The sequence below is a fragment of the Rhinopithecus bieti genome, unplaced genomic scaffold (genome assembly GCF_001698545.2).
Source record: "Rhinopithecus bieti isolate Rb0 unplaced genomic scaffold, ASM169854v2 scaffold_60905, whole genome shotgun sequence".
Classification (NCBI taxonomy): domain Eukaryota; kingdom Metazoa; phylum Chordata; class Mammalia; order Primates; family Cercopithecidae; genus Rhinopithecus; species Rhinopithecus bieti.
Window position 1 is genome coordinate 57,465 of NW_016823418.1, and position 27,259 is coordinate 84,723.

At 37.4% G+C, this 27,259-nt stretch overlaps 1 protein-coding gene across 1 annotated transcript in view; it reads right to left on the reverse strand.

Moving 5' to 3' along the window:
* Positions 1-4,927: 4,927 nt before the first annotated feature.
* The window catches only part of SULT1B1 (sulfotransferase family 1B member 1), a 39,956-nt gene continuing 17,624 nt past the window's right edge, over positions 4,928-27,259 (reverse strand). The window contains exons 5-8 of the mRNA XM_017861404.1: positions 14,824-14,950; positions 14,095-14,189; positions 11,195-11,375; positions 4,928-7,889 (exon numbers count right to left, since the gene is read on the reverse strand). Coding sequence (XP_017716893.1) covers positions 7,768-7,889; positions 11,195-11,375; positions 14,095-14,189; positions 14,824-14,950 — 525 coding nt within the window. The 3' untranslated portion in view covers positions 4,928-7,767. The remainder of the gene's footprint in view (positions 7,890-11,194; positions 11,376-14,094; positions 14,190-14,823; positions 14,951-27,259) is intronic.

Below are 27,259 nucleotides of genomic sequence, written 5' to 3' on the forward strand. Positions count from 1 at the left end.
TATATATATATATATTACCTCATTGCTAACAAATATTTCTTATGTGGGGTACAAAATGCTTACTCTGCAGAAAAAAATTATAAATTGAACAATATTAAGACTAATAATACCAAAAGGCACTGTTAAGTGACTAAAAACTCAAGTCATAGAATAAGCAGATGAAATAGCAGATGCAATATCAAAAAAGCCAACAGTTTTGTGTTTCTTAAGAGTAATAAAATTGACAACCACCTGGCAAGATATAGTTAGAAAGAGAGCGAGAATAAGCATCAATATTGAGGATGAAATAGGAATATCACTAATATTTCTTTTTTTTTTTGAGACGGAGTCTTGCTCTGTCACCCAGGCTGGAGTGCAGTGGCCAGATCTCAGCTCACTGCAAGCTCCGCCTCCGGGGCTCACGCCATTCTCCTGCCTCAGCCTCCCGAGTAGCTGGGACTACAGGCGCCGCCACCTCGCCCGGCTAGTTTTTTGTATTTTCAGTAGAGACAGGGTTTCACCGTGTTAGCCAGGATGGTCTCGATCTCCTGACCTCGTGATCCGCCAGTCTCGGCCTCCCAAAGTGCTGGGATTACAGGCTTGAGCCACCGCGCCCGGCCTAGTCCCTAATATTAATCTATAGACAATATGAAAATAAGTAAGATGCTTGAAAAGAGCAAAGATACTAAAAATCTTAAAAAGGAAAGATATCTATATAGATAGATAGATAGATAGATATCTTTGAACAGACTGCTTTGAACAGACTTTATATCTATTTATATTATATGTTTCTATCCCTTTTTTGTTTGCTTTCCTTACATTTTGGCTTTGTTGCAGATGCCCAGTGTGGTTCAAGCCCAAGACCCCAAAATATGACAATAAGAACAATTCAGGTGAAACAATAAGAGAGTATAGTTTTATCACATACTAATGTTTTTAGAAACTTAGCTTTCAAAAAGTGGAAGAAATAATTACCCTACATAAAAATATGTACATATGTGTAAGCAAACATATGCACATGCACACTCATAAATAGACATGCATATTCTTCAAATCAGTGAAAAAAATAGGGCAACACATAAAAAACTAGACAAAGGATTTGAATGGGTACTTCACAAAAGAGGTATAACAAATAAGAAATATGATGAATTAATGTGAAAACTGACTCAAAATTTATCAGCAGTGAAATATCAATTATAACCAGAACTTAATACACATTTACCAAGATGACTAAAATGAAAATCATATAAAATAATAGGTGATAAGTATAAAATCTGGGACTGGAATGCTTTTGTATAGCTGGTATAATTTTAAATCAATATAACCACTTTGGAAAAGTATATGGTGGTATATCTTAAACTTATGCACATCACATTATTTAGTAAATCAGTACCTAGGCTGCACTCAAGGAAAATGCACCTAAAATATATATACCAAAAATGTAAATAATATGTTCACTGTAGTACTATTTGTAGTAAACCAAACTCAAAATTTTGAAATGCTTACCAAAAGCAAATAAATATTGGTATAGTCTCACCATGGAATCCTATATAATAATAAAAATAAAAACTACAACTACATGCAACAACATGGATAAATCAGTAAAATACAATGTTGAGCGAAAAAAGTCACAAAGTCCACAGAGTCCATCTGTACGATTCCATTAACATAACTTTCAAAATAAAAGGCAAAAGTAATCCATGGTGTTAGAAATCAGACTTGTGGTTTCCATTGGGAGTAACATTGACAGGAAGAGTGAGGCTCTGGTATGCTGGTAGTATTCTATTTCTTAAATATTGATTAAATAGAGATATGAAAACTGGTTACTCGGATGTGTTTATTTGGAAGGGTTCTCTGTATACCTATGATTTTTGGAGTTTTCTATCTCTATGCTATACTTTTTAAAAAAAGGTAAAACTTCAATGACCATGAAAAATTTAGATATTGAGATGAAATTTTGGTACCCCTAAAATACGCCTTGACCACTAGGCTGCTCTGAACAGACTTTATATCTATGTATTTTTATTATATGTTGCTATCTCTTTCCTTACATTTTGGCTTTGTTGCAGATGCCCAGTGTGGTTCAAGTCCAAGACCTCAAAATATGACAATAAGAACAACACAGGCTTCTGCGTTACCAATGGTAGAATATAGTTTTATCACATACTAATCTATTCAGAAACTTACCTTTCGAAAAGTGCAAGAAATAATTACCCAGGGAATAAGAAAAAAATGTTCTCAATGAAGCCCAATGTATACTTATTGTTTAAGCAAATGAATAGTATACACACTAAGCAAACTGTACTGGGAGAGTTGCCCATTTATTTTATTTTGAAACACACTGCATATTTGTCTAAAGGCCAGTTTTAAGCTATGTGATTCACTTAACTTCCTCTTTCCCTTCAATTATATTTAGGCATTGGCTTTAAGTTTTATGTTTTCATTATTTTATTTTTCTGCATTTCTAAATATGAATTTCATTCATACAAAAGGAGCTACTTTGTAGCTGTTAAATCTGGCTATCTATTACTTGCAAAATGAGTAGTTCATCTTCATCACTTGGAAATTGCAATATATAATAAAGCTACTGAGTTACCTCTGGTGTCTTATAAAATGTGTAAATTAGAGTCCCTCTCCAGGCTTTCTTAATCAGAATCTCTAGAGAGAGCTACAAGAATCTTTCTTTTACAAAAACTTCTAAGATGCACAGCAGTTTTGATACTCTTGCCAATAGTTCTAGAGGAAGGGAGGGAGGGGACATAGAGGATGCAAGTTGTGAGAAAATAGTTTGCTCCCTCTCCTTTTTTCCCATATTCAAAGTTACAGGAGAAGCTTTTTCATAAGATTTGTGACATCTTGTTCTCTTTCTCTCAATAGAAGAGAACAGGACAAGGTACAGTTAGTGCCCTTCTTATGAATAGACTGCATTATCTTATTAATCATTTGTTGGGACTCTATGCATTTTACCAGAGACATTCCTTTCTAACGAGTAAGTTTTAAAATCAACACTTGAAACTCAAATTAACCTGAATGAGTTTGAACTATGGAATTGCCATCATTATTTAAGACTATAAACAAGCACCAATTATGACATAGTTTATAGAGAAAAAATACGCACAAATCTAATTTTCATAAGTTCTCAGGCAGTGTCCTTGCAATATGAAGTCTCCAAGAGAGAAAAGAACTTGTAAATTTAGCATTGTCAGCTTAGGCACCATTACTTAATTATTTCCATGACATGTTTGAGAGGTAATCTAATATCTGAAGTTGATTATTTACATATAATTCTACAAAGTATCATGTAATGTTGAATGACATTTTGAAGACAAACAGACTTATACTTGAATCCCAGTTCTAAGTCTCAGTTTGCTTGCTTTAAAATGAAATATACTGACACTTCTACAGCATTGTCTGATATCGAATAAATTATCAGTTAAAATGGTAATAAAATATAAAATATAATAATTATATATCATTCTACATATCATATAAATGTTGAATTAAATTACACAATTGTGTATATGTAATTATATTATCATATTCTATAATGATTAAGAAAATTATTTCTTCTTGTAAACTAATGAGAAAAGGCTGTGATCAGCCTTAGGTAAGATGATAAAGTAAGAGATAGAACCCATTTGGGTTTAGCCATTTCCACATTCCTGACCAATAAACTTATGATTTGAATAGGGCCAAGAAAACTTGCATTTAAGATTTTCAAACACATTTGAAAATCATTTTCTATGTGTCCACTGGCATTTTCTAAAAAATGCTGACACATGGACTTTCCCAATTGCTACCAAAATGATTACAAAGCATTACTGATAGAATATATATGTGAATGTCATGACACCCAAATGCTAAGTTTGACAATGTAGACTTTATGGCTAGGCAGGGTGGCTCATGCCTATAATCCCAGTGCTTTGTGAGGCCGAGACTGGAGGATAACTTGAGGCCAGGAGTTTGAGAGCAGCCTGGGCGACATGGCAAAAACCTGCTCTATAAATTACATAAATAAAAATTTAAAATTTAAAAAATAGGCTTCCCCATGTAACAAAATTCCCACTGAGAAATTTCAATCTACCTATGTCACAGTAGGTAACTCATCTTTATTTTTTTCAATAGCTAGATTATTACAACCTATACGTCATTTGCAGTGTTATTCCAATCTTTAGTGTTGTTGTGCTTTTCTATTGAATGATGATCATTGACACACATTGAAAATATTAAGTACTTGAAAGTAATGCCTTAAGCAGGAGTACTTGACACATGTGAAAATTTTAACTTGGTAGCAAACAACAAAAGAACAATGGAAACAGTAACGAAGCCAGAAACCTCCTTTCTCCCAGTAATTTGCAAAATATCTGTACATTTTGAAGCCAGCTAGCAGTGTGGAACAAGAAATCCGATGCCTCAATCCCATTTAAATAAATACAATTTCAAGATTTTCTCAATGATTACTTTCATGGCAGCTAATATTAAATGAGCACATTGAAGTATGCTAGGCACTGTTCTAATTGTTTTATACATTATTTCATCTTTGCAAGAAATATTCATTGTCTACATTGTACAGATAAGTAATTGAGCACAAAAAAGTTATGACTTGCTCAAGCTTTCATGGCTAGAAAGTGGCAAAGACCTAATTCTAAAATGACTTTATAATTACAGATTTTGTGCTCTTATCTTTTGTTCTGTATTGCTTGGTCTTCAATGTTGCCTCAAATACCCTCCTGATTTATCCCCTGCTCCATACACAAAAACAATATGCAGGGTTATTAACTAGGGAAGAAGCTGTTAATCTTTATGATTTTCCTACTACAAAGATACTCGTCTATATTTTGAGGGTGGAAAATTAAAATAGCCACAAAAAACAGACATGAGATTTCAAAATATAAGCCAGCTAAATGTCATAATGGCACACAAATAGTCATTAATAGGTTTACTATAGCAAAATACAATACATTATATTGTATTGTATTCATTAAGTGACAGCTAAAAAAGGATTACTTTGTTGCTAGAAGTAATGCCTAAATAATGTGGAAATTTTACATATATACAAAACAGTTCCAATGATCATACATAATAAGACATGTGTGAAGACAGCTTACATAATAAAAACAATTTATACATGGGTCCATTGATCACCACCAGTATCTCTCCTTTTCCCCTGGCCTTTCCCGGTTATCCAAAGATCACTGCACCAAATAATTGTTTTCCCATATATCATTAATATCAAGCATTTTGAAGAAATTATACTATTTTTTTTCTGTGTATGAAAGGAGTTACAAAATATGGAGAAGAGTTGTATGTTTATTAATGGTGAAATGGGGCATGATACTTAACCTTCAAAAGCCACAAATGATGCAATTTTTGTCACACAGAACATAGGGTCAATGGGAAAGGGAGTGAAGAATGTGGATAGAAAATAATTTGGGAAGATAACACAATAGAATAGAGTGGAGTGAAAGGGAATACTTGACACTTTCCTTTGAGTGTCTGAATCTGAGTGTCTATCCATGTCATGATGAAAAGTTCTTGGAAGCAATGCTTTGGCTTTTTAGAAAATAGCCCTTTAGTTGATTAAGGAGAATTTCCATGGATGAGGAAATAATCATATCATTGTCAGATATTTGTTATCACTATCCTTACATCATGGTTCTATTAGAGAAAGATAGTAATATGAGATTAAGTGTCTTCATCTGGAAATTGTACTGATGATTCAATAGGAGAAATAATGATAAAAGCATTGTTTTAGAAAAATTAATTGTGCAGTATTCTGAATGATTTCAAAGGATATCAAATGTATTTGAATCATACAAGTGCCACTGTGTGGTGTTAAACATAAACTGAGGAATTAGGATAGTGACATTTGCATCATAGAATAAATATATAAGAGGCAACAACCTATTAAAAAAGTAAACGAAAATCTAAATTCTATTTTTATCTCTACTCTTCACTCAGTGCATAGAACCATACCTGAGGCATAATTACAACTTACTAAGTTGTTGAATACAGTCGAATTACAGAGACTTATTTCTACATAGTAAAACTAGAAAAAGTGGAAATTATTTTTTCTTGCTAGTGAAGAAAGTGTAGCTAATCTATTCCACAGATTAGAGGATAGTTTAGTGGTGTTTTTTCCCCCAGTAATAGACTATAATACCAGAAATCCATATATATTCAGGCCACACTAACTTATTATTTAATAAAGATAATAGAGGAAATAGATACATGATTTTAGTTTACTTCTTGTGGACAAGGGTATTGGAGAAACCTGGAACTAGTTCACAATACCTTTAGATAGTCACGATTAACTCCTATAAAATATGTTTCTGTGGAACATAAACACAAATTATATACTCAAATACTTTATAACACATATTGTAATAAATCTATAGAATCAACTATCTCCAGAATAATAGGTGTACTACTTCTATGGGGTTTGTGGTTAACATTAGACAAATCCTTTGCTGAGGTTGGAAAAAAGAAACATTACAGCTTAAGGAGCTATTTTAGCTATTTCTGGCTGACAGCAGAGATTCACCTGTGAAGTCAAAATGCCATAAGCCATAGCTACCTCAGTTGTGACTCAGAAAGTCTAGCAATGTGTCTGAACCACCATCCCCACCCATTTCAGAACAAGTAAGGGCCCAGGGTACTCTACCTTCAGCTTGAGAACCATGGCTTGGCATATAACGTGGCACTTGTGATCTGATCTCAGGAAAAATACTTTGTTGCAAATGGATATATAAACAACTACTTCTAATGCAAAGTTGGAGTTGATGAAAAAATGTCAAAAAAAAAAAACCATAGATCAGAGGCCAAGCAAATAGACATAAGCACGTAATAATAAGTAGAAGGAACATTGGGTCAGGAGGGCAGAGTGGAAATTCAGTCTAGAGAGTCCTCCTTGGGCACCAGACTGGGAAATATTCTGCAGAGGTTATGATTATGTCTAGGGTATTAAAGGTGCTATTAAAGTATCCACATCTATTCAAACATAAGATTAAGTAACTGAAGTTTCCAAATGGTGACCAGAACACAGCAGTAGGTGATTTCTCTGAAGTTCAAACGGGTCTGTTGGGAAAAAGAGGACTCCCCATAGGAAGCAGGTCACAGCCCTCAGGTTTGTATTTCAGAACAAGGCTCCAGTTCCCAGGAAAGAATCCTACAGAGACTATTGTAGATGTTTGCCTTTGGGAGACTTAGACATTAGGCATGATATAGAAAAAACATTTCCAAAATCTGAACTACACGATCGGGGACATGAACTATGTTATCCAATTAGAGTTACTGCAGGAAGATGAGCTATGACTCAGAGAACAACTTGAAACTCGGTAGACAGCAGTGGAACACAGTGTCCTGGGTCAAATTTTCAGCAAAGGGAAATTGGGGCAGAGTTAGGAAATACAGTCTCATTATGAAAACAGCATTTCTTGGACCATGGCACTAGGGAGGGGAACTTAATTCTAAATCATAATATATGGGAGATTAAGTAAAATAAATCCCTTCTTTCTTATTAGTTCTAGTGTAGAAAAAGGCAGGAAGAGCCTGTGGTTACACTGTTTCTTTGTTACAAAAAGTTAACAATGAACTTTAGCCTTAGAGAATTTGGAACCTCAGAATCAAAGGAACAAAATTGGGATCTGATTAATAACATTGAAAAGAATCAACATATTAAAAGCATATTATTCTCCTTCATAAATTCATTTGATTGCCCAAATCAATTCATAACTGCCCTCGTTTCAATCAACTACAGACCATCTCTTATTTCTTCAGATTTGTGATTTAGACACGTGAAATCTCTGTGCGGAATTGAAGTGCAGTTTCAGACATTTCTGTCTTATAAATTGCATCAAATTTCTCATTTTGGGCCACTGTGAAGTAATTCTTCCAGTCACCAGCCATCCCTAAAGATAAATTAAAAAAAAAAAATAGGAAAGAATAAAATATTTCCATAAGAAGAAAAAGCAGTATATACCAAAGGAAAAGGTTAGAAGGACTAAAGAAAGACTTTCATTTTATTTGAATGAATTAAAACAGCCTTTGAATTGTATTAAGCTTTAAATTTTTAAGCCTTTTAAAAATTCAATAATTTTCTTCCATCTGGAAAGGTGGCTTATAACTAAATAGAGTCTGACATTTGAAGAGGCATTCTGAGAAAGACTAATTTTCTTGTTTAAATTCCTGAGCTTTACAATAGTTTCCTGAGAGTGATAATTTCACTGTTTCTATTGGCCGTGGGTCATGAGGTTATCACTGAGCACTTGGATCAATAGTCAGGGCATATTTTATTTCATAAAGCAACTTTTGGAAACCAGACAAAAAATTAGTCATCAGCACAACAAAACTGCGAAATAAAAAGTTGATAAGTATCACTTCCTAGAATTTATAAACAAGGATGCTATGATATGGAGATGATAGTTGTTTTTCCTAAATTCACTAGGCTTGTTCTTTATTTGTAATTTAGGTGAGAATAATAACATTACTATGAAATACACAACATCCTGGAACCATGCTTTTTAAAGTAAATCTTTTAGGATAAAATTTAAATTTAATCTCTCATACTTGGATATCTATAAATACATATTTGGAAAATGAATAAACTTTTAATGTACTGCCAATATTTTTAGAGAAAAAATCTTAATATTTTAACACATCATATTAAATTGCAAGTTATATTAATCCACAGTGGTTTGATAAAACTCCCAAGTCTTTTAAAAGAAAAACATTCTTAAAGATATGGTTGTTTCCCTAGTTGTTACATTTTGTTCTATGTTCACCAGATGTCAATAGCTCTGGAATTCAACATAGGGTTGACTAAGGGTTCAACATAAACATATTGGGGCTAATGCATCCATAAGGATGTCATTAAAAACAGAGGAGAACACAGATTTAAGCAACTAAAAGTTATACATAAATCATTCCAGTGATCTGATCTGCATACAAATTTTATAATATACACAAACATGCTTGCTTCACAAAAAAAACGACAAATGCTGGTCAAAGGCCAGGTTTTTCTGTTTGTTATAATTTAGGACATATGAATAAACATTGGACATAATCTATCCCACCCTCATAATAATAATATTGATTTATCTAATATGGCATCTTTCAAAATTCAGTGTACCTGGCACATTTGTTCATACTTCACTTCTTTCAGCATTCATTTATGTACATGCCCCTTGCACTACATAGTGAGCTTCTTGAGTCAAAGATATGTATCATTTACCCTTGAATCTTTTAAAGAATATGTGCTGTATATAAGTATTCATGAAGAAGTTTTTCTTATTAATGAATTAATGAATTAATTAATTAATTAATGAGTACTCTGTTTACTGGATACATCAGGGAAGGAAGGAAAGAAGGAAGGAAGGAAGAAGGAATTCTCAAACTATTTAGACTAATAATACTTTTTACTTCTGTATGCATTATTTATTGTAAGAAAATATCCTAAATACTTGCATATCATTTACCATAATCCTCCCCAGAAACTTGTGCCACAGGTGTTATTATATTGTCTATTTTGCCAGTGATGTAATCAGAGCTTTGGCAGGTTAATTAATATATTCAGGGTAATAGGTTCAGGGAATGGCATAGCCTGTATAAACCTCAGATCAATCTGACCACAAAAGTATGTTCTTAACCCCCTAGAGAGGGGATATAAAGACTGTCTTCAATATTAGAACAGCACGTGCTTTTTTTCTGTTGAGGTTGGAAAAGCCATAGAATCCAGATACCGAGCTTGTCTTCTTTATGTCTACACCATAATTAGATGTCATGAAATGGCATCAATTTTCATATGATTTGAGATAAAATTTCTGGGAAATTATATTCAGGTATCTATCAGAGTGAGAATTTGCCATGTTTAATAAAGATTTATTTTCTGATTCTTCTACCAAGAAAAAGAATATATATGTACATGTACACAATTGACCCTTGAACAATACAGACTTGCACTGGCCAGGTTCACTCATATGCAGTATTTTTTTTTCCAATTAAAAGCAATAAAAAAACAATATTTGCATGATGAGAAACCCACCCACATGTTTGGAGTGCCAATTTTTCATACAGGCAGGTTCTAGTATATTCAGAGGCAGAGTTCCTGGAACCAATCCCCCACAATAACAAGGGATGACTGTACATACACATACATTTACATCTGTGTATAAGCATACAGATGAGATATATATACATCAGTCTTCTTTGCTCAAACTTATAATGCATACAATTTTGATGAAAATATACCTGCTTTCATACTCTGTAAGTTATTTTAATAGGTTAAATGTATTGTTTTAGAAAAGAAAGAGCATAATTTGAAAACACTAGGACTATTTGCTACGTTAATAAGTTAACAAACAACTTTTAAAAAATATCTATCATATTACTCAAAATCAGTGGTTTTGTTTCATATGTTCATATGCACAATACATTCCTAAGGTTACGATTACTTCCTAGCATATAAATTGAAATTCTACCCTTCCCCCCCCAAATTCAATCAAGGATATTGAAAACCGATTGTGGCATTATTAGGTGAACAACTTCTCAAAGTTATTTAAGTTTATAATTTGTTAAATGTATTGTTATTATTAACACATTTTTGACATATATTATGTATAATGAGCCACAATAAACAGACTACTTAAATGGAAGTAATGTATTTCGACAGTAAATGCCATATTCTTCTAAGTTAAATTTGGACTCTATGTTACTAATAGTTTAAACAGTATTTGTAGAGGGCTAAAACTTCTTATAAGGTCAAATAAAAGTTTCTCCTTTTGATGAATTAATTTTAATGCGATTACCATGGTTTTCTAAGTGATATAGGGACTTTAAAGACTATGGTACTGTACTAAGTGAAATTAGTATTTCACTGAGGAGTGGAAGGAAGCTTATCTATGCCATCTTAAAGATTTAAGGGAGTAAGAAGGACAAATTTGGAATTGCTCACATCAGAATTGTCAAAAGCACTCTCATTTAGCACAGTAGTAAATAGGAAAATAAATATTTATCAAATATTCAAGATATCCCAGTAATAGATTTAAATGCATTGTTTCATTTAATAATTTTGAATCTCAGCAACTTTTGGTTGTATGTATTTACTGTGAAGCTTAAACAGGCTAAGCAACTTAGTAGAGATCACAGAACTAATCCTTAGCTCATGATAATTCATGAGAAAGTACAAAAGAGAAATTAAACCCAGCAAAGTATTTACCTTTACGCATAAAAGGGGATTTGCTATGATCCATCACTGTAGTTGGTAGATGTGTATAATTTACCAAAGGATTGTCCTTCATCACTTCGAATGAGGTGTGATTGATGATCCTATCCAAGATCTCATCATTCAGGTTCTTCTCTAGAAATCTAATGATCTTCTTGATTTCCTCCTTTGGATTCTATTAGCAGATAAAACCCAAGACAATAAACAAGTAACTCACACAATGTGAATACTTACAAAACATTTATAATCTGTTTTTCTAAATGTTAACTCTGAATAGTATAGGAAATCCATATTTGCTTGGGTTTATTTTTCTCAAGTTTTAAATAAACTAATCATAAAATATTAAAAATCAAGAATATCTGTTTTATTTTCTATGTCAGTCCTCTCTGACAGAAGAATGAGATCAGAACTTAAGGTGTGTCAGTGGTTAGAATGAGTAAAAGAGCAGACGTGATGATAGCAGGGATAAGCCCAAAAGAAAAGATAGTAGTTGTGATAGGAAAACACATAGATGGACAGGAAATTGAGAACATTTTCATTTTGGGGTAAAAAATATTTGGAGAATAATTTGGCTAATCCTAAAATATGAATGATGATATTAGTCCAGGAGTCCCCAACCCACTGGCCGCAGAGCAGTACCAATCAGTGGCCTGTTAGGAACTGGGCCACACAGGAAGATGTGAGTGGTGGAGGAACAAGCACTACTGCCTGAGCTCTGCCTCCTGTTAGATCAGTGGTGCCATTAGATTCTCACAGGAGAATGAACCCTATTGTGAATTGACTATGTGAGGGATCTAGTTTGCACACTCCTTATGAGAATCTAATGCCCGATGATCTGATGAAACAGTTTCATCTGGAAACCATCCATCTACAGCCCCCTTGCACCCTGTTCATGGAAAAATTGTCTTCCACAAACCCGGTTCCTGGTGCCAAAAAGGCTGGTAACCTCTGTGTTACTCTACAGACCAGTGGAAGTGAAAGAGACCTGGCTCTGGTCTGAATCTTCCCCTGATCTGTTACTCTTTTACCTCACTTATTAGGAATTTATAAACGTATAAGCATGTTGTAAATTACTGGATTTTTTTCAAATTTTATTATTGATATATATTCTATAATTTTCTTCCATTATTGTTGTTGTAGTAAACTTCTCTATAACATTATCTACAAATGATTGTATGGCAGAAGAAAAATATTGTCTGTTAATGCAATGTATGTTGCAAGTTTGAAGGAAACTGAAAATATATGGATATGCTTAAAAAGGTAACCGGGTTAGACTATAAATCAAAATGAGTACGTTTATTTAAATAAAGCATTTTAGCTAAATAAAGACAGAAATGGTCTCAAATATTATGTGGGAAACAGTGTAATGGTTGATTTGGAATTTGAATAACAGCCAAACAGAGAAAATGTATTTCTTAGTCTTATGGAGAAAAGGGACTATTGCCAGAAGCTAAAATTGTTCTTTTCATAAAGCTTTTAAGTGCTGCTCTGCTGTCCAAAACATGAAGACAGATATTTGTTAGAGAGCTGGAATAATTTTCTCTCTTATGAAGAATTTATACCTTATCTCTGGCTAAACAAGCTCTCAAGAGATGTATCACTTTGTTACAGTAGTTTCATAAACCATGCAAGGTTTTGCAGCTGTATGGTGTGAGCAAATTAACATTAATAATCTCAAACCCTGTATAAAGGGACAATGATAAGACATAGATCACAGATTCTTTATGGGATGTGGACAACTGTGATGGAGAAGGAAAACTTGGCCAGTGAATAAAAACTCAGAGGATTCTTTGTGCTAAGATACAAGAAAAACCCCTGGGAGTTTCTCAAAACTAACTAAAGCAAGGAATATTTCACATGGAGTCAAATTTCTGTGTTATGCAAAGTAGGATTAATGCCATTAAAGTTTTGGATATTACCACTCACTCATTTATTTATTGAAGCAATCAATGATCCATGCAAGTAACTTTGAGCCCCTGTTTATGTGGTATGCACTATATTAAGTACTGGGATGTAGTTACAAAGAAGACAATCTTTGTAATTTTCATTGTAGATCTGAAAGTATTCTACTTTATATGTTCAGGATTTTATAAGTAAAGGAATTAATTTCAACATGTTTTCCTGTTGTGTGTGTCTCTGTGTGTATTTGGCCAATTTAAGTAGAAGAGTTCCATAATGGTGGCATGAAAATTTGTAGTTGTATTTAATTAATACTACTTCATACTAGATAGATGATTACAAGTTTCTACACGAGTGAGGTAATGAGGAAGTAAAGGAGGGAATACTTTGAAAGATACAGTAGATACACTATCTGAACCAATTGAATGTGCGAAATATAGGAAACAGAGAATAAGAATAACTTTTATTGTTGAGAGAGAATAAAATAGAAAAAAGATTACATGTTGGAGAGAAAGAAAATAAGTTTAATTTTGAGTGTTAAATTTAATACAAGCATGGACTAGAAAATAGAGGTAGAAGTAAAAATGGAGGCACAGATAACGGATGATTAGCACATAAATAGCTGTGAAAACAGTAAACGTGAAAGGGGTAACTCAAATATAGCAAACAATTTTAAAAAACAATTTTAAAATATTAATGAGTAGATATCTAGAGGATAACCATAAGTGTGTGATATCCTGGTAAATATAGGAAATAATTGCAGAAGAAAGAGTGGTCACTTACAATGCAGTGGCTAAGAGATAACACAAATAAAAATAAATAATTGATTTCACAATTAGAAAGTCATTATAGCAAGATTTGGGTAAAAACACATTGTGAATAGGCAAAGCAATTAGCATTTTGGACTCCATAGACTAAGCTGAAAAGCAAATATCAATCCTTTTACACCATGATGCAGTAGGGAAATTATCCAGAATCCATATCTATCATTTTACCTCTTTCATATCTTCATAGTACAAGAAAAGTATTGGGTGTTCTTCCTTTTTCTTCCACCAGTTTTTAACATGAGTAAACCAGGAACCATAGGCCACTAAAACCAGATAAAAGTCTATTTTCATAAACATTCATCAAATTAAATATTTCTGTCCGAACAGTAAATCAAATTGTGAAAATATTTTGTGGAATTTAGTAACCAAAGGAACTGAGAATATGAGGCCAATTTTAAAAAGTAAAATTAGCTAGTTATGGATATATAAACATCAAATATTTTTTAATGTCAAGTACAAAGAAAGCATTTCAGACAAAAATACTCTGACCTCCAAAAAGTTATGTTTAGTCTCATAAAGAAGAAAACCATTATCTTACAAAGTACTCATATCAACTATTTATCTAAGTATTATAAATATATAACATGTGCATTAACAGATCTAACTAATTGCTTAAGCAAGTTAAACAATGTCTATTGCGAGTAGGGACTGAGAATGGATTTCTAGTAACTGAGAACAGATTATAGAATACTTTCGTATGCCAATGATTAATACTAGTTTTATAAATTGAATGTCGTGGTAAAATATTAGATGCATTAGATTTAATTTTTTAGATAATATTTGAACATACTTTTCACTGGGTTGGAAAAATAAATATTTTGGAAGTCATAACAGTTATTGTTAATAGTATTATTAAAATAAAAAATACTTATCAATTTTGAGATAAAGTCCATGTACCTTTTCCAGTTATGAATTTCTCCAGATATTCTTCCCAGGTACCAGGAAAAGGTTGTAAATTATTCATTAAGTCGAAATGGTAATATGAGACTGAAACATCCTTGGCATTACGAGCCAGATAAATCATCTGCAGTGGGGGGCGGGGGGTAGGAGAAAAAAATAAAATAGAAGACATTTTATTTAGGAAAATATTAACCTATAAGCATGTAAAATAGCAGAGTACTTTTTCAACTGGAAATTGTGGGTCCGGAAAGCCCTTCTATTAGCAGCTAAAATACAGAATCAATTCAAGTGATTTGCAGTACAGCAATGAATTTTTGAGATTAGAAACATTGAGCTACAGAGGTTTTGAAACAAAGACTTCAGTTTCTGGTCACTTGACACGGTGAAGCACAAATAGACCACTGCGTCTTCTGGAAGAACTGCAAGGTTCTAGAACACACATTATCAAGAAAATGACACTGTGAGTAGAGAGAATACCAGCAAATTGAAAATAACAAAATAGTGAGGAAAAAAATAAAAGTTTTCACTTTTCACTTCTACCAGTTAAATACCCAGAAAATATTAGGTGCTGATAAAATATATACAAAGGAAAAGAAGGTAAAGATAGTAAAAGACATTAAAATAAGTTTGGGGGCATCCAGTTCAGAAACTAGAAGGTATAGACTCACTATTTTCTGCCTCGCTACTTCTCTACTGTTTTTTTTTGTTTTGTTTTGTTTTGTTTTTTTTTTGAGACGGAGCCTCACTCTGTCACCCAGGCTTGAGTGCAGTGGCGTGATATCTCTCGGCTCATTGTTGCAAACTCCGCCTCGCTGGTTCAGGCCATTCTCCTGCTTCAGCCTCCGGAACTACAGGCGCCTGCCACGACCCCCGGCTGATTTTTTGTATTTTTAGTAGAGACGGGGTTTCACCGTGTTAGCCAGGAAGGTCTCAATGATCTGAGATAGTGATCCGCCCGCCTCGGCCTCCCAAAGTGCTGGGATTACAGGCGTGAGCCACCGCACCCGGCCTTCTCTATTCTTAATATCACTAAAGCCCTGGAAATTATTCAACATACAATGATACAAGAACTCTAAAGGCATACTGGATAAAGACCTGAGTAATGCCAATGTGGTGAGTTCCTCCTAGGTGTCCTTTTTATCTCCTGTATACTCTTGGACTGGGCAGCAAAAAGGACTGTGACCTGGAAAAAAAAACAAACAAAATCTAGAAAAACCTGCTCTCCCTGGTCAAAGGATTAGGAAAGAGGGAGCCCAACAGAGACATAGTGGAGAATCCCAAACTCTGCTCCACACTCCGGGTCCCTGTAGTGAACTAACTCACTGCCAGTAGTGGCAATGAAGCACTGGGCCAATCAAACTCCTGTGATACAAATGGGATTTCATGGGCAGTCCCACCCATTCACAGTGATAACATCAGAGAAGCCTTGTTTTTCCCAGGCCCCAAGGCTTCTCTCCTACTTTCAAATAGTCAGCCAACAAGAGCAGGAAGTCCAGGAAAGTACCTTGTACCCCTTTTATGTGGCATCAGCAGGGATAGTACAGTGTGTCCAGCAGCCCCAGAAATCAAATAAGCAAGAAAAACAAAACTGAGATGAATCAAATGTTAAATTGTCTGACAAAGATTTAAAGGAGCTGTCATAAAAGAGCTTCAACATTCCATTACAAATTGTCTTGGAGGGTGGACCAAGACGGCTGAATAGAAGGCTCTCCCAATCATCCCCCACACCTCAAAAGGAATATCAAATTTGCCAACTACCTATACAGAGAAAGTACTTTCATAAGAAACAAAAATCAGGTGAGCACTCACAGTACCTAGTTTTAACTTCATTTCACTAAAACAGCCATCAAAGATGACAGGAAAGACAGTCTTAGGATTGCCATTGACACGCCTCCCCCAACCCTGAGTAGCAGCTGTGTGGCATGGTGAGAATCTGTGCACTTGGGAGAGGGAGAGCACAGTAATTATGAGACATTGCATTGAACTCAGCGCTGCCCTGTCACAGTGGAAAGCAAAACCAGATTGAACTCAGCTGGCAGCCTTCCATGAAGGAAGCATATAGACCAATCCTATCTAGAGGGAATCACACATCCCAGTGGTAGAAATATGAGTTTCAGCAAGCCTCACTACATAGGCTAAAGTGCTCTGCACCTGGAAATAAACTTGAAAGACAGTCTAGACCACATGCTTCTAGGCATGTTCTAGTGCTGAGATGGCCTCAGAGCCAGTGGACTCGAAGGTTACAAGACATACTGCGACATACAAGACTAAGGGAATGCTTGTACCACCCTTCCCCAAACTCCAGGCTGCATAGTTGGTGGATTCAAAAGAGATCCCTTCTTTCCACTTGAGCAGAGGAGAGGGAAGAGCAAAGAGGACTTTGTCTTACATCTTGGATACCAGCTCAACCACAATAGGATAAGGTACCAGTCTGAGTTATGAGGCTCCTATTCACACAAATATATATGCTTACAGTGTACCCACAAAAGTTAAAAATTGAAAAAAATAAAAAGGAAAACAACTGAAAAAATAGAAAAGAAATTTGAGTTACATTTGTAAATTAAATATGTGGAAAGTATAGATCTGCAATATATAATAACTGAAATAAATAAATAAATCACTAGAATAGTGTAATGGCAATGTTAGAGGACAGAATCAGCGAACATAAAGGCGTATCGATAGAATTTACTCAATGTTAACAACACAGAGAAAATAGAATAAAGACAATAAAGAGAACCTTAGGAATCTGTGGGACAATAACAAGAGGCCTAACATTTGTGTATTTAGAGTTACACAATTATAGGTGGAAGAGTAAGGAACTGAAACAGTATTTGGAGAGTTGGTGACCAAAAACGTCCTGTAAGTGTTGAAATAAATAAATCAATATATCTAAGAAGTCGTGTGAACTCCAAAAAGGGAAAAAAAAAAAAAGATGTCAAGAAACATTATAAAATACTTCTAAAATTAAAGATGAATAAAACTCTTAGAAAAAAGCCAGATATACAGCACATTGCATAATAAAGATCACCAATTCAAATGAAAACAAGTTTCTCATCTAAAACCATGAAGGCCAAAAGGAAATAGTACAATAGTTTTTCAAGTGCAGCAAGTAATATATTGTCAATTCCTAATCCTATATCCAGTAAAACTGTTCTCAGTCAAGAAGGGGAAAAAGACATTCTCAGAAAAAGGAAAACTAAGAGAATCAATTGCTAGCAGACCTATCTTATGGAATAGTTAAGGGAAGTTCTTCAAACAGAAAGAAAATGACACTAGAAAGATGAAAACTTTAGAAAGGAAAAAGAAAAAGAGAACGGGTAAAAATAGAAGTAAATGTAATAGCTAATCACTCACCCAATGAATTTTTTAAGTCATATTTTACAGTTGAGGCAAAAGTTACATTATCTGATGCGGTGTTCAGTTTATGTACAGGATCACTCGGGACCATTATGTTGAAAATATGGAGAGAGTAAAGGGGCCTAAATGGAAGTAAGATATCTACATTTCACTTAAAGTGAGAAAATGTTGACACCATTAGACTGTGATGAGTTATGTATATTTATGGCAATACCTAAAGCACTCACTAAGAAAACTATGCAAAATATATTCAAAATACTAGAAATAAGTAAAAATTATTTCCAAAATGTTTAGGTATAACAAAGGAAAGGAAGAAAAAAAAGAAATGAGATGCAGAAAGAATAAACAGATAACGAGGTAGACATAAGTCCTAAAATGCCAATAATGTATTTATTTATTTATCTATTTATGTATTTATTTATTTATTTATTTATTTATTTATTATTTTTAACTTTTAGGTCCAGTGGGTACATGTGCAGATTTGTTGCTTATTTGTGTGTCACTGGGGTTTTGTGTACAAATGATTTCATCACGCAGGTAGTAAGCATATTACATGAAAGGCAGTTTTTTGACTTGTGCCCTCCTACCACCCTTCATCCTCAATTATGCCCTGGTTTCTATTGCTCCCATCTTTGTGCCCAAGTATACTCAAGGTTTACCTTCCATGTGTAAGTGAGAACATACGGTATTTGGTTTTCTGCTCCTAAATTAATTTGCTTAGGATAATGGCCTCCAGCTGCCATCCATGTTGCTGCAGAATACATGATTTCCTTTTCTTTATAGCTGTGTAGTATTCCATGGTGTATACACAACACATTTCCTTTATGTGTTCCACCATTAATGGGGATTGTATTAACAAGTTCTCACTCTGCTGTAAAGAACTGTGTGAGACTAGATAATTTATAAAGGAAAAAGGGCCGGGCACGGTGGCTCAAGCCTGTAATCCCAGCACTTTGGGAGGCCGAGATGGGCGGATCACAAGGTCAGGAGATCAAGACCATCCTGGCTAACACGGTGAAACCCCGTCTCTACTAAAATACAAAAAACTAGCCGGGCGAGGTGGCGGGCGCCTGTAGTCCCAGCTACTCGGGAGGCTGAGGCAGGAGAATGGTATAAACCTGGGAGGGGAGCTTGCAGTGAGCTGAGATCCGGCCACTGCACTCCAGCCTGGGTGACAGAGTGAGACTCTGCCTCAAAAAAAAAAAAAAAAAAAAAAAAAAAAGGGGAAAAGGTATAATTGACTCACAGTTCTGCTTTGCTGGAGAAGCCTCAGGAAACTTACAATCATTGAGGAAGCAAAAGAGAAGCAGGCACCTTCTTCACAGGGTGACAGGATGGAGTGAGTCCAAGCAGGGGAAACACAAGACACTTAAAAAACCATCAGGTCTTGTGAGAACTCACTCACTATCATGAGAACATCATGGGGGAAACTGCCCTCATGATCCAATTACCTCCACATGTTCCCTCCCATGACACATGGGGATTATTACAATTCAACATTAGATTTGGGGTAGGAACACAGAGCCAAACAATATCATCCTGCCCCGGTCCCTCCCATATCTCATGTCCTCACATTTCAAAACATAATTATGCTTTTCTAATAGTCCCCCAAAGTCTTAATCTGGCATTAACCTAAAAGTCCAAGTCCAAAGTCTCATCTGAAATAAGGCAAGTCTCTTCTGCCTATGAGCATGTAAAATTGAAAGTCAGTTATTACTTACCAGATACAATGGGGGTACAAGCATTGGGTATAGGCACCCATTCCAAATGGGAAAAAATGGTCGGGAAAAAAAGGGGCTAGAGGCTCCATTCAAGACGAAATCCAGTGGGGCAGTCATTAAACCTTAAAGTTCCAAAATGATCTCCTTTAATTCCATTTCTCACATCCAGATTACACTGACGTAAGAGGTAGGCTCCCACAACCTTGGCCAGCTCCACTCCTATGGCTTTGCAAGGTACAGCCCCTCTCCTGGCTGTTTTCACAGCTGGTGTTAAGTGTGTAGAGCTTTTCCAAGTGCACAGTGCAACTCTCGTTGGATCCACTGTTCTGGGGTCTGGGGGATGGTGGCCCTCTTTTCACAGCTCCACTAGGTGATGCCCGAGTAGGGACTCTGTATGGGGGCTTCAATCCCACATTTCCCTTCTGCACTGCCCTACCAGGGGTTCTCCATGAGAGCTCCACCCATGAAGCACACCTCTGCCTGGACATCCAGGTATTTCCACATACGCTTTGAAATCTAGGCAGAGGTTCCCAAACCTCAGTTCTTGACTTCTGTGCATCCACAAGCTCAACACCATGTGGAAGCTGCCAAAGCTTGGGGCTTGCACCCTCAGAATCCATAGCACAAGCTGTACATTGGCCCCTTTTAGCCACAGTTGGAAGGTCTGGGACATAGGTCACTAAGTTCCTAGGCAGCACATAGCAGGGAGGCCCGGGTCTGGCCTGTGAAACCATTTTTTCTTCCTAGGCCTCTGGGCCTACGATTGGAGGGGCTGCTGCAAAGGTCTCTGACATGCCTTGGAGACCTTTACCACATTATCTAGGTGATTAGCATTTGGCTTCCTTTTAGTTACGCAAATTTCTTCAGCCAGCTGGCTTGAATTTCTCCCCAGAAAATGGGTTTTTCTTTTCTACTGCACCTTCAGGCTGCAAATTTTTCAAACTTTTATGCGGTGCTTTCTGTTGAATGCTTTGCGACTTAGAAATTTCAAAGTTCCACTGATCTCTAGGGCAAAGGCAAAATGTTGCCAGTCTCTTTGATAAAGCATAGCAAGAATGACCTTTACTCCAGTTCCCAACAAGTTCCTCATCTCCATCTGAGACCACTTCAGCTTGGACTTCATTGTATATATCACTATCAGCATTTTGGTCAAAACCATTCAGTAATTTTCTAGGAAGTTCCAAACTTTTCCACATCTTCCAGTGTTCTGAGCCCTCCAAGTCTCTAGGAAATTCCAAACTTTCCCACATTTTCCTGTCATCTTCTGAGACCTTCTAACTGTTCCAGCCTCAGCCCATTACCCAGTTCCAAATGACTTCCAGATTTTCTGGTATGTTTAATAGTAGTGCCCCACTACCTCAGTACCAATTTACTGTATTAGTTCATTCTCACACTGCTATAAAGAACTGCCTGAGACTGGATAATTTATGAAGGAAAGAAGTTTAGTTGATTCACATTTTCCCATTGCTTGCGAGGCCCCAGGAAACTTACAGTCATGGTGGAAGGCAAAGGAGAAGCAGGTACCTTCTTTATAGGGTGGCAAGACAGAGGGAGTTTTAGCAAGGGAAATGCCAGGCACTTAAAAACTATCAGGTCTTGCAAGAACTCACTCATTATCATGATAACAGCACAGGGAAACCAACCCAATGATTCAATTACCTCCACCTGGTCCTGCCCTTGACACATGAGGATTATTACAATTCAAGGTGAGATTTGGGTAGAGACACAGAACCAAACCATATTAGGCATCTAGGTTATTCCTTTGCTGTTGTGAATAGTGCTATGATGAACATACAAGTACAGGTGCTTCTTGGTAGAAAAATTTATATTCCTTTGGGTAACTATTCAGTAATGGGATTGCTGGGATTCATGGTAATTCTGTTTTAATTGTCTTATTTTGAAAAGTGCTGTTCATGTCTTTTGCCAGTTTTTTTTTTTTTTTTTTTTTTTTTGAGACGGAGTCTTGCTCTGCCGCCCAGGCTGGAGTGCAGTGGCCGGCTCTCAGCTCACTGCAAGCTCCGCCTCCCGGGTTCATGCCATTCTCATGTCTCAGCCTCCACAGTAACTGGGACTACAGGCGCCCGCCACCTCGCCCAGCTAGTTTTTTGTATTTTTTAGTAGAGACGTGGTTTCACCGTATTAGCCAGGATGGTCTCGATCTCCTGACCTTGTGATCCGCCCGTCTCGGCCTCCCAAAGTGCTGGGATTACAGGCTTGAGCCACTGCACCCGGCCTTTTGCCAGTTTTTAATAGGGTTGTTTTCTGCTTATTGATTTAAGCTCTTTTTAATTCTGTATATTAGCTCTTTGTCAGATGTATAGTTCAAAAATATTTTCTCCCATTTTCTATGCAGAAACTATTTATTTTAATTAGGCCCCACTTCGACATTTTGTTTTTTGTTGCAATTGCTTTTAGAGATTTAATCATGAAACCTTTTTCAAAGCCTATGTCCAGAATGATATTTTCTAAATTTTATTCTGGGTTTTCATAGTTTTGGGTAATACATTCAAGTCTTTAATCAATCTTCAGTTAATTTTTTGTATATGGTAATAAGGACTCAAGTTTCAATTTCCTTCATACTACTGGTCATTTGTCACAGCATCATTGATTGAATAGAGTTATTTCTTCATTGCTTATTATTGTCAACTTTGTTGAAGATCAGCAGGTTGTAAGTAGGTGTGCATCTTTATTTCCAGGCTCTCTAACCTGTTCCATTGGTATATGTGTCTGTTTTTGTACCAGTACCATGCTGTTTTGGTCATTGCAGCCTTGTAGTAAAAGGTGGATATTGTGACCCTGCTGGCTTTGTTCTTTTTGCTTATGGTTTCCTTAGCTATTTGGGTTCTTTTTTGATTCCATATGAATTTTAAAATAGTTTTTTTCTAATTATATGAAGAATGTAATTAGTAGTTTGATAGGAATAACATTGAATCTGTAAATTCCTTTGGGCAGTATGGTCATCTTAACAATATTCATTCTTCCTATACATGGACATGAAATGTTATTCCATTAATTTTTTTCATCTCTGGTTTGTTTTAACCATGTTTTGTAATTCTCATTGCAGAGATCTTTTACCTCTTTGATTAGCTATATTCCTAGTATTTTATGCTTTTTGTGACTATTGTGAATGAGATTACATTTTGATTTGGCTCTTAGCTTGGGCATTACTGGTGTATAGAAATGCTACTGATTTTTATACACTGATTTTGTATCCTGAAAATTTGCTGAAGTTAATAGTTTTAGGAGTTTTTGGGCAGAAACTGTGGAGTTTCCTAGCTAAAGAATCATATTGACTATGAAGAGAAATAATGTGATTTCCTCTATTTGCATGCCTTTTATTTCTTTCTTTTGTCTGATTGTTTCAGCTAGATCTTCCTGTACTATATTGAGAAGGAGTGGTGAAAGTGGGCATCCTTGTTTTGTTCCAGTTCTCATGGGGAATGGTTTTAGCTTTTACCTGTTCAGAATGTTGGTTTGTCATAGACTGCTCTCATTATTTTGTATTATTTTGAGGTGTGGTCCTTCAATACCTAGTTTACTGAAGGTTTTTAATATGAAAGGATGTTAAATTTTATCAAAAACCTTTTTTAAAATTTATTGAAGGCCGGGCGCGGTGGCTCAAGCCTGTAATACCAGCACTTTGGGAGGCCGAGACGGGCGGATCACGAGGTCAGGAGATCGAGACCATCCTGGCTAACACGGTGAAACCCTGTCTCTACTAAAAATACAAAAAACTAGCCGGGCGAGGTAGCGGGCACCTGTAGTCCCAGCTACTCCGGAGGCTGAGGCAGGAGAATGGCGTAAACCCGGGAGGCGGAGCTTGCAGTGAGCTGAGAGCAGGCCACTGCACTCCAGCCCGGGCGACAGAGCAAGACTCCGCCTCAAAAAAAAAAAAAAAAAAAAAAAAATTTATTGAAGTGATTTTGTGGTTTTTGTTTTTAGTACTTGCTGTGTGAATCACACCTATTAATTTGCATGTATTTAATCAACTTTGCATTCTGGGAATAAAGACTACTCGATCATGGTGGATTAGATCTTTGATGTGCTCCTGGATTCAGTTTGCTAGTATTTTGTTGAGGATTTTACCATCTATGCCGATGAGGAATATTGGCCTGAAGTTTTCTTTTTTGTTGTGTCTCTTCCAGGTTTTGGTATGACAATGATTATGTCCTCATACAATGAGTTGTGAGGAGTCCTTCTTCCTTGACTTTTTGAAATAATTTTAGTAGGATTGGTATTAGCTCTTTTTTGTACATCTGATAGAATTCAACTGTGAATCTGTCTGGCCCAGGGCTTTGATAGATTGGTAGGTTGGTTATTACTAATTCATTTTCAGGACTGGCTATTGGTCTGTTCATGATTGAAATTTGTGGGGGTTTCAATCCTAGTGTTATGAGATCCTTGGGATTTTGCTGTACCAGCCGGAAACCTCTGTGGCCAATGGTGCCTTTGTTCAAGGTTTTCTCCGGCCCTCTGGACTCGTTCTGACCACTCAGCCTTGCAGGCTGAGCTTGGCTTGTGCTACCAACCTGGATCTCATGCCTGCCGAGGGTGAGCCAGGTGTGGAGCAGCAATGGGTGTGTGAGCAAGCCTGTAGTCTGGCCATTGTGCAAGGCCTAGCACACCAGCTGCGATGGGGTGGGCAGCTCCAGGCACCAGCATGACCTCAGCCTCATGGCCCCAGCTCTCTACAAGGTTGCAGCTGGACCAGGCACACCATAAACAACTTCCACAGCTGATACCAGGGAACACAGTGGCACCCAGAAGCTTGGAGACACCAGGAAACATAGAGCCCTAAAGAGGGTGTCACAGCCCTGGCTCAGGGAGCTCCTAGGTCTGGGCTCCTTGAAGGGCCACAGCTCTTCTCTCTTTCTCTCTTCTGTCTTTCTTGTCGCACACAAGGTGGTGAGCAAGGTGTCTGTTTTGGGACTGTTTGTGTTACAGCTCTTTCAGCCCTGCCATTTGGTGGGTCTCAAGTTCTTGTCTTGCATCAGGAAGAATGAGGTATGTAGACAAATGGAGGTGAGCAAGATGAAGAGGAGCTTTCTTGAGCATGGTAGTCAGGGTTTCCTGATGCGTGTTCAGCTCTTAGCAGAGAGCAGACCCTGGGGTGAGTAGCTTCTCTCTGTAGCTGTTCCTCCCATTGTCTCTTCTGGTCTGAATCTAGGATGTTTTATGGGCCTCAGATGGGAAGAAGTGCAGGCCCAGTGGTCCATGAGCAGCCATGGGTGGGCCCAGAAAAAGCACCGCAAGTTCCCACTGCGGTCCACAGGACCAGCAGTCCAGCTCCCAGGCTTCAGGCCCTCCCCAGCTTGAAGGTGGGGCTTCAGCTGGGACCCACCCTCTTCTACCCAGGAGCCTCTCTACCGCCTGCCACCCTTCATAGCACCAAGGCTGTCACTGCCAAGGGTTGCCTGCAGGCCAGCTTCGACCTACCCTCAGCAGCCCCTTGGCTTCCCTCCTGTGTCCTGGGTGCCCAAAGTCCAGAGGGGACTGAGGTGGCAGGGGGCTGGTGTGTCAGAGCTGTCCCAAGTTTGCACACATCCAACTGGGCTATGACAGCACCCGGGCTTGGAGTCAACCACTCTCCAATACTGGAGTGTGTTCCGAGAGTGGGTAGAGGCCAGACAGTGGGAGCAGACACCCCTGAGCCTGTGGGAACAAGGTGGGGGTCTTCCTTGGCCTCCAAGATTGCAGAAATGCCTGGGTCAACAGCTGCGCATGGGTGGCTGCAGATGCTCCCAGGAAGGCAGTGCTCCTGCCTGCTCCTGGCCCCCAAAAGCACAGGGAGCCCTGCGTCCACCACAATTACTTGGCCTGCTGCAACTGTGCCCAGGAGGATGGGACTTCTGCCTGCTCCCTGCTCCCACTGACTTCGTGGAGCAGGGCACCACCCCAGGCCCAGCTCTGCCTTGGAACCCCTCTATCCCCTTCCCTCCATGTCTAACCACGCTGCTTCCCCATAGGTAGCTGACTCCGCGCGGCCTCATTGCAGTAGCAGGGCGATACCAGGACAGCAGACTCTCGGGGGGAGTCCCAGGGGTGGACTCTCGGGACTCCTGCCTCCTCTCTGTGTTTCCCCACAGCGGAGGTGCAGCGGCCCTGGCCAACTTTCTACAAAGGAACCCGACATAGCGGAGACTCTGGGCCTGGAAGTGGGTCCTGTCCGGCCATGCAAAGGTAAGGGTGGTGCAGTAGGCTGCTGTGGGGTCACTGGGCACAGGGGTCCCACTGCTGCCTTTGCTGTTCCTGCGGCCGCTCCTGCCACCACCACCCTTGTCTCCCCACTGCAGCCGATGTGATGGCAGCAGCCACTCTGGACTCCTTGCCGCTGCCATCATTAGGAGGTTGTATTTTTCCAAAAATGCATCCCTTTCCTTCTAGGTGTTCTAGATTGTATGCATAAAGGTGTTCCTAGCAGTTTCTGCAGGTTCCTTGTAATTTTGTGGTGCTGGTGGTTATCCTTGCTTGTGTTTATTTGGATCTTCTCTCTTTTTTCTTTATGAATCTAGCTAGTGGTATATATTACTTACTCTTTCAAAAAACAAACTTTTGTTTTTATTTTTTGGTCTGGACTTTCACATCTCAATTTCATTCAGTTCTGCTCCGAGTTTGGTTATTTCTTTTCTTCTGCTACTTTCGGTATTGGTTTGCTCTTATTTTCCGGGTTCCTGTCGGTGCAATGTTGGGTTGTTAATGTAAGACCTTTCTAACTTCTTGGTGTAGGTATTTAGCATTATAAACTTTCCTAGTACTGCTTTTGCTGTGTCTCAAAGATTCTGATATGTTGTGTCTTTGTATCTCTGTTTTCATTTGTTTCAAAGACTTTTGAAAAACTTCTGCCTTAATTTCATTCTTTACTCTGTTTCAGGGGCAGGTCATTTAACTTCCATGTAATTGCAGGGTTTTGATAGGGCTTTTTGGCATTAATTTTTTTTGTTTGTTTCTTTGTGTTTTTTTTATTATACTTTAAGTTCTAGGGTACATGTGCATAACGTGCAGGTTTGTTACATATGTATACTTGTGCCATGTTGGTGTGCTGCACCCACCAATTCGTCAGCACCCATCAATTCATCATTTATATCATGTATAACTCCCAGTGCAATCACTCCCCCTTCCCCCCTTCCCATGATAGGCCCCAGTGTGTGATGTTCCCCTTCCCGAGTCGAAGTGATCTCGTTGTTCAGTTCCCACCTATGAGTGAGAACATGCGGTGTTTGGTTTTCTGTTCTTGTGACAGTTTGCTAAGAATGATGGTTTCCAGCTGCATCCATGTCCCTACAAAGGACGCAAACTCATCCTTTTTTATGGCTGCATAGTATTCCATGGTGTATATGTGCCACATTTTCTTAATC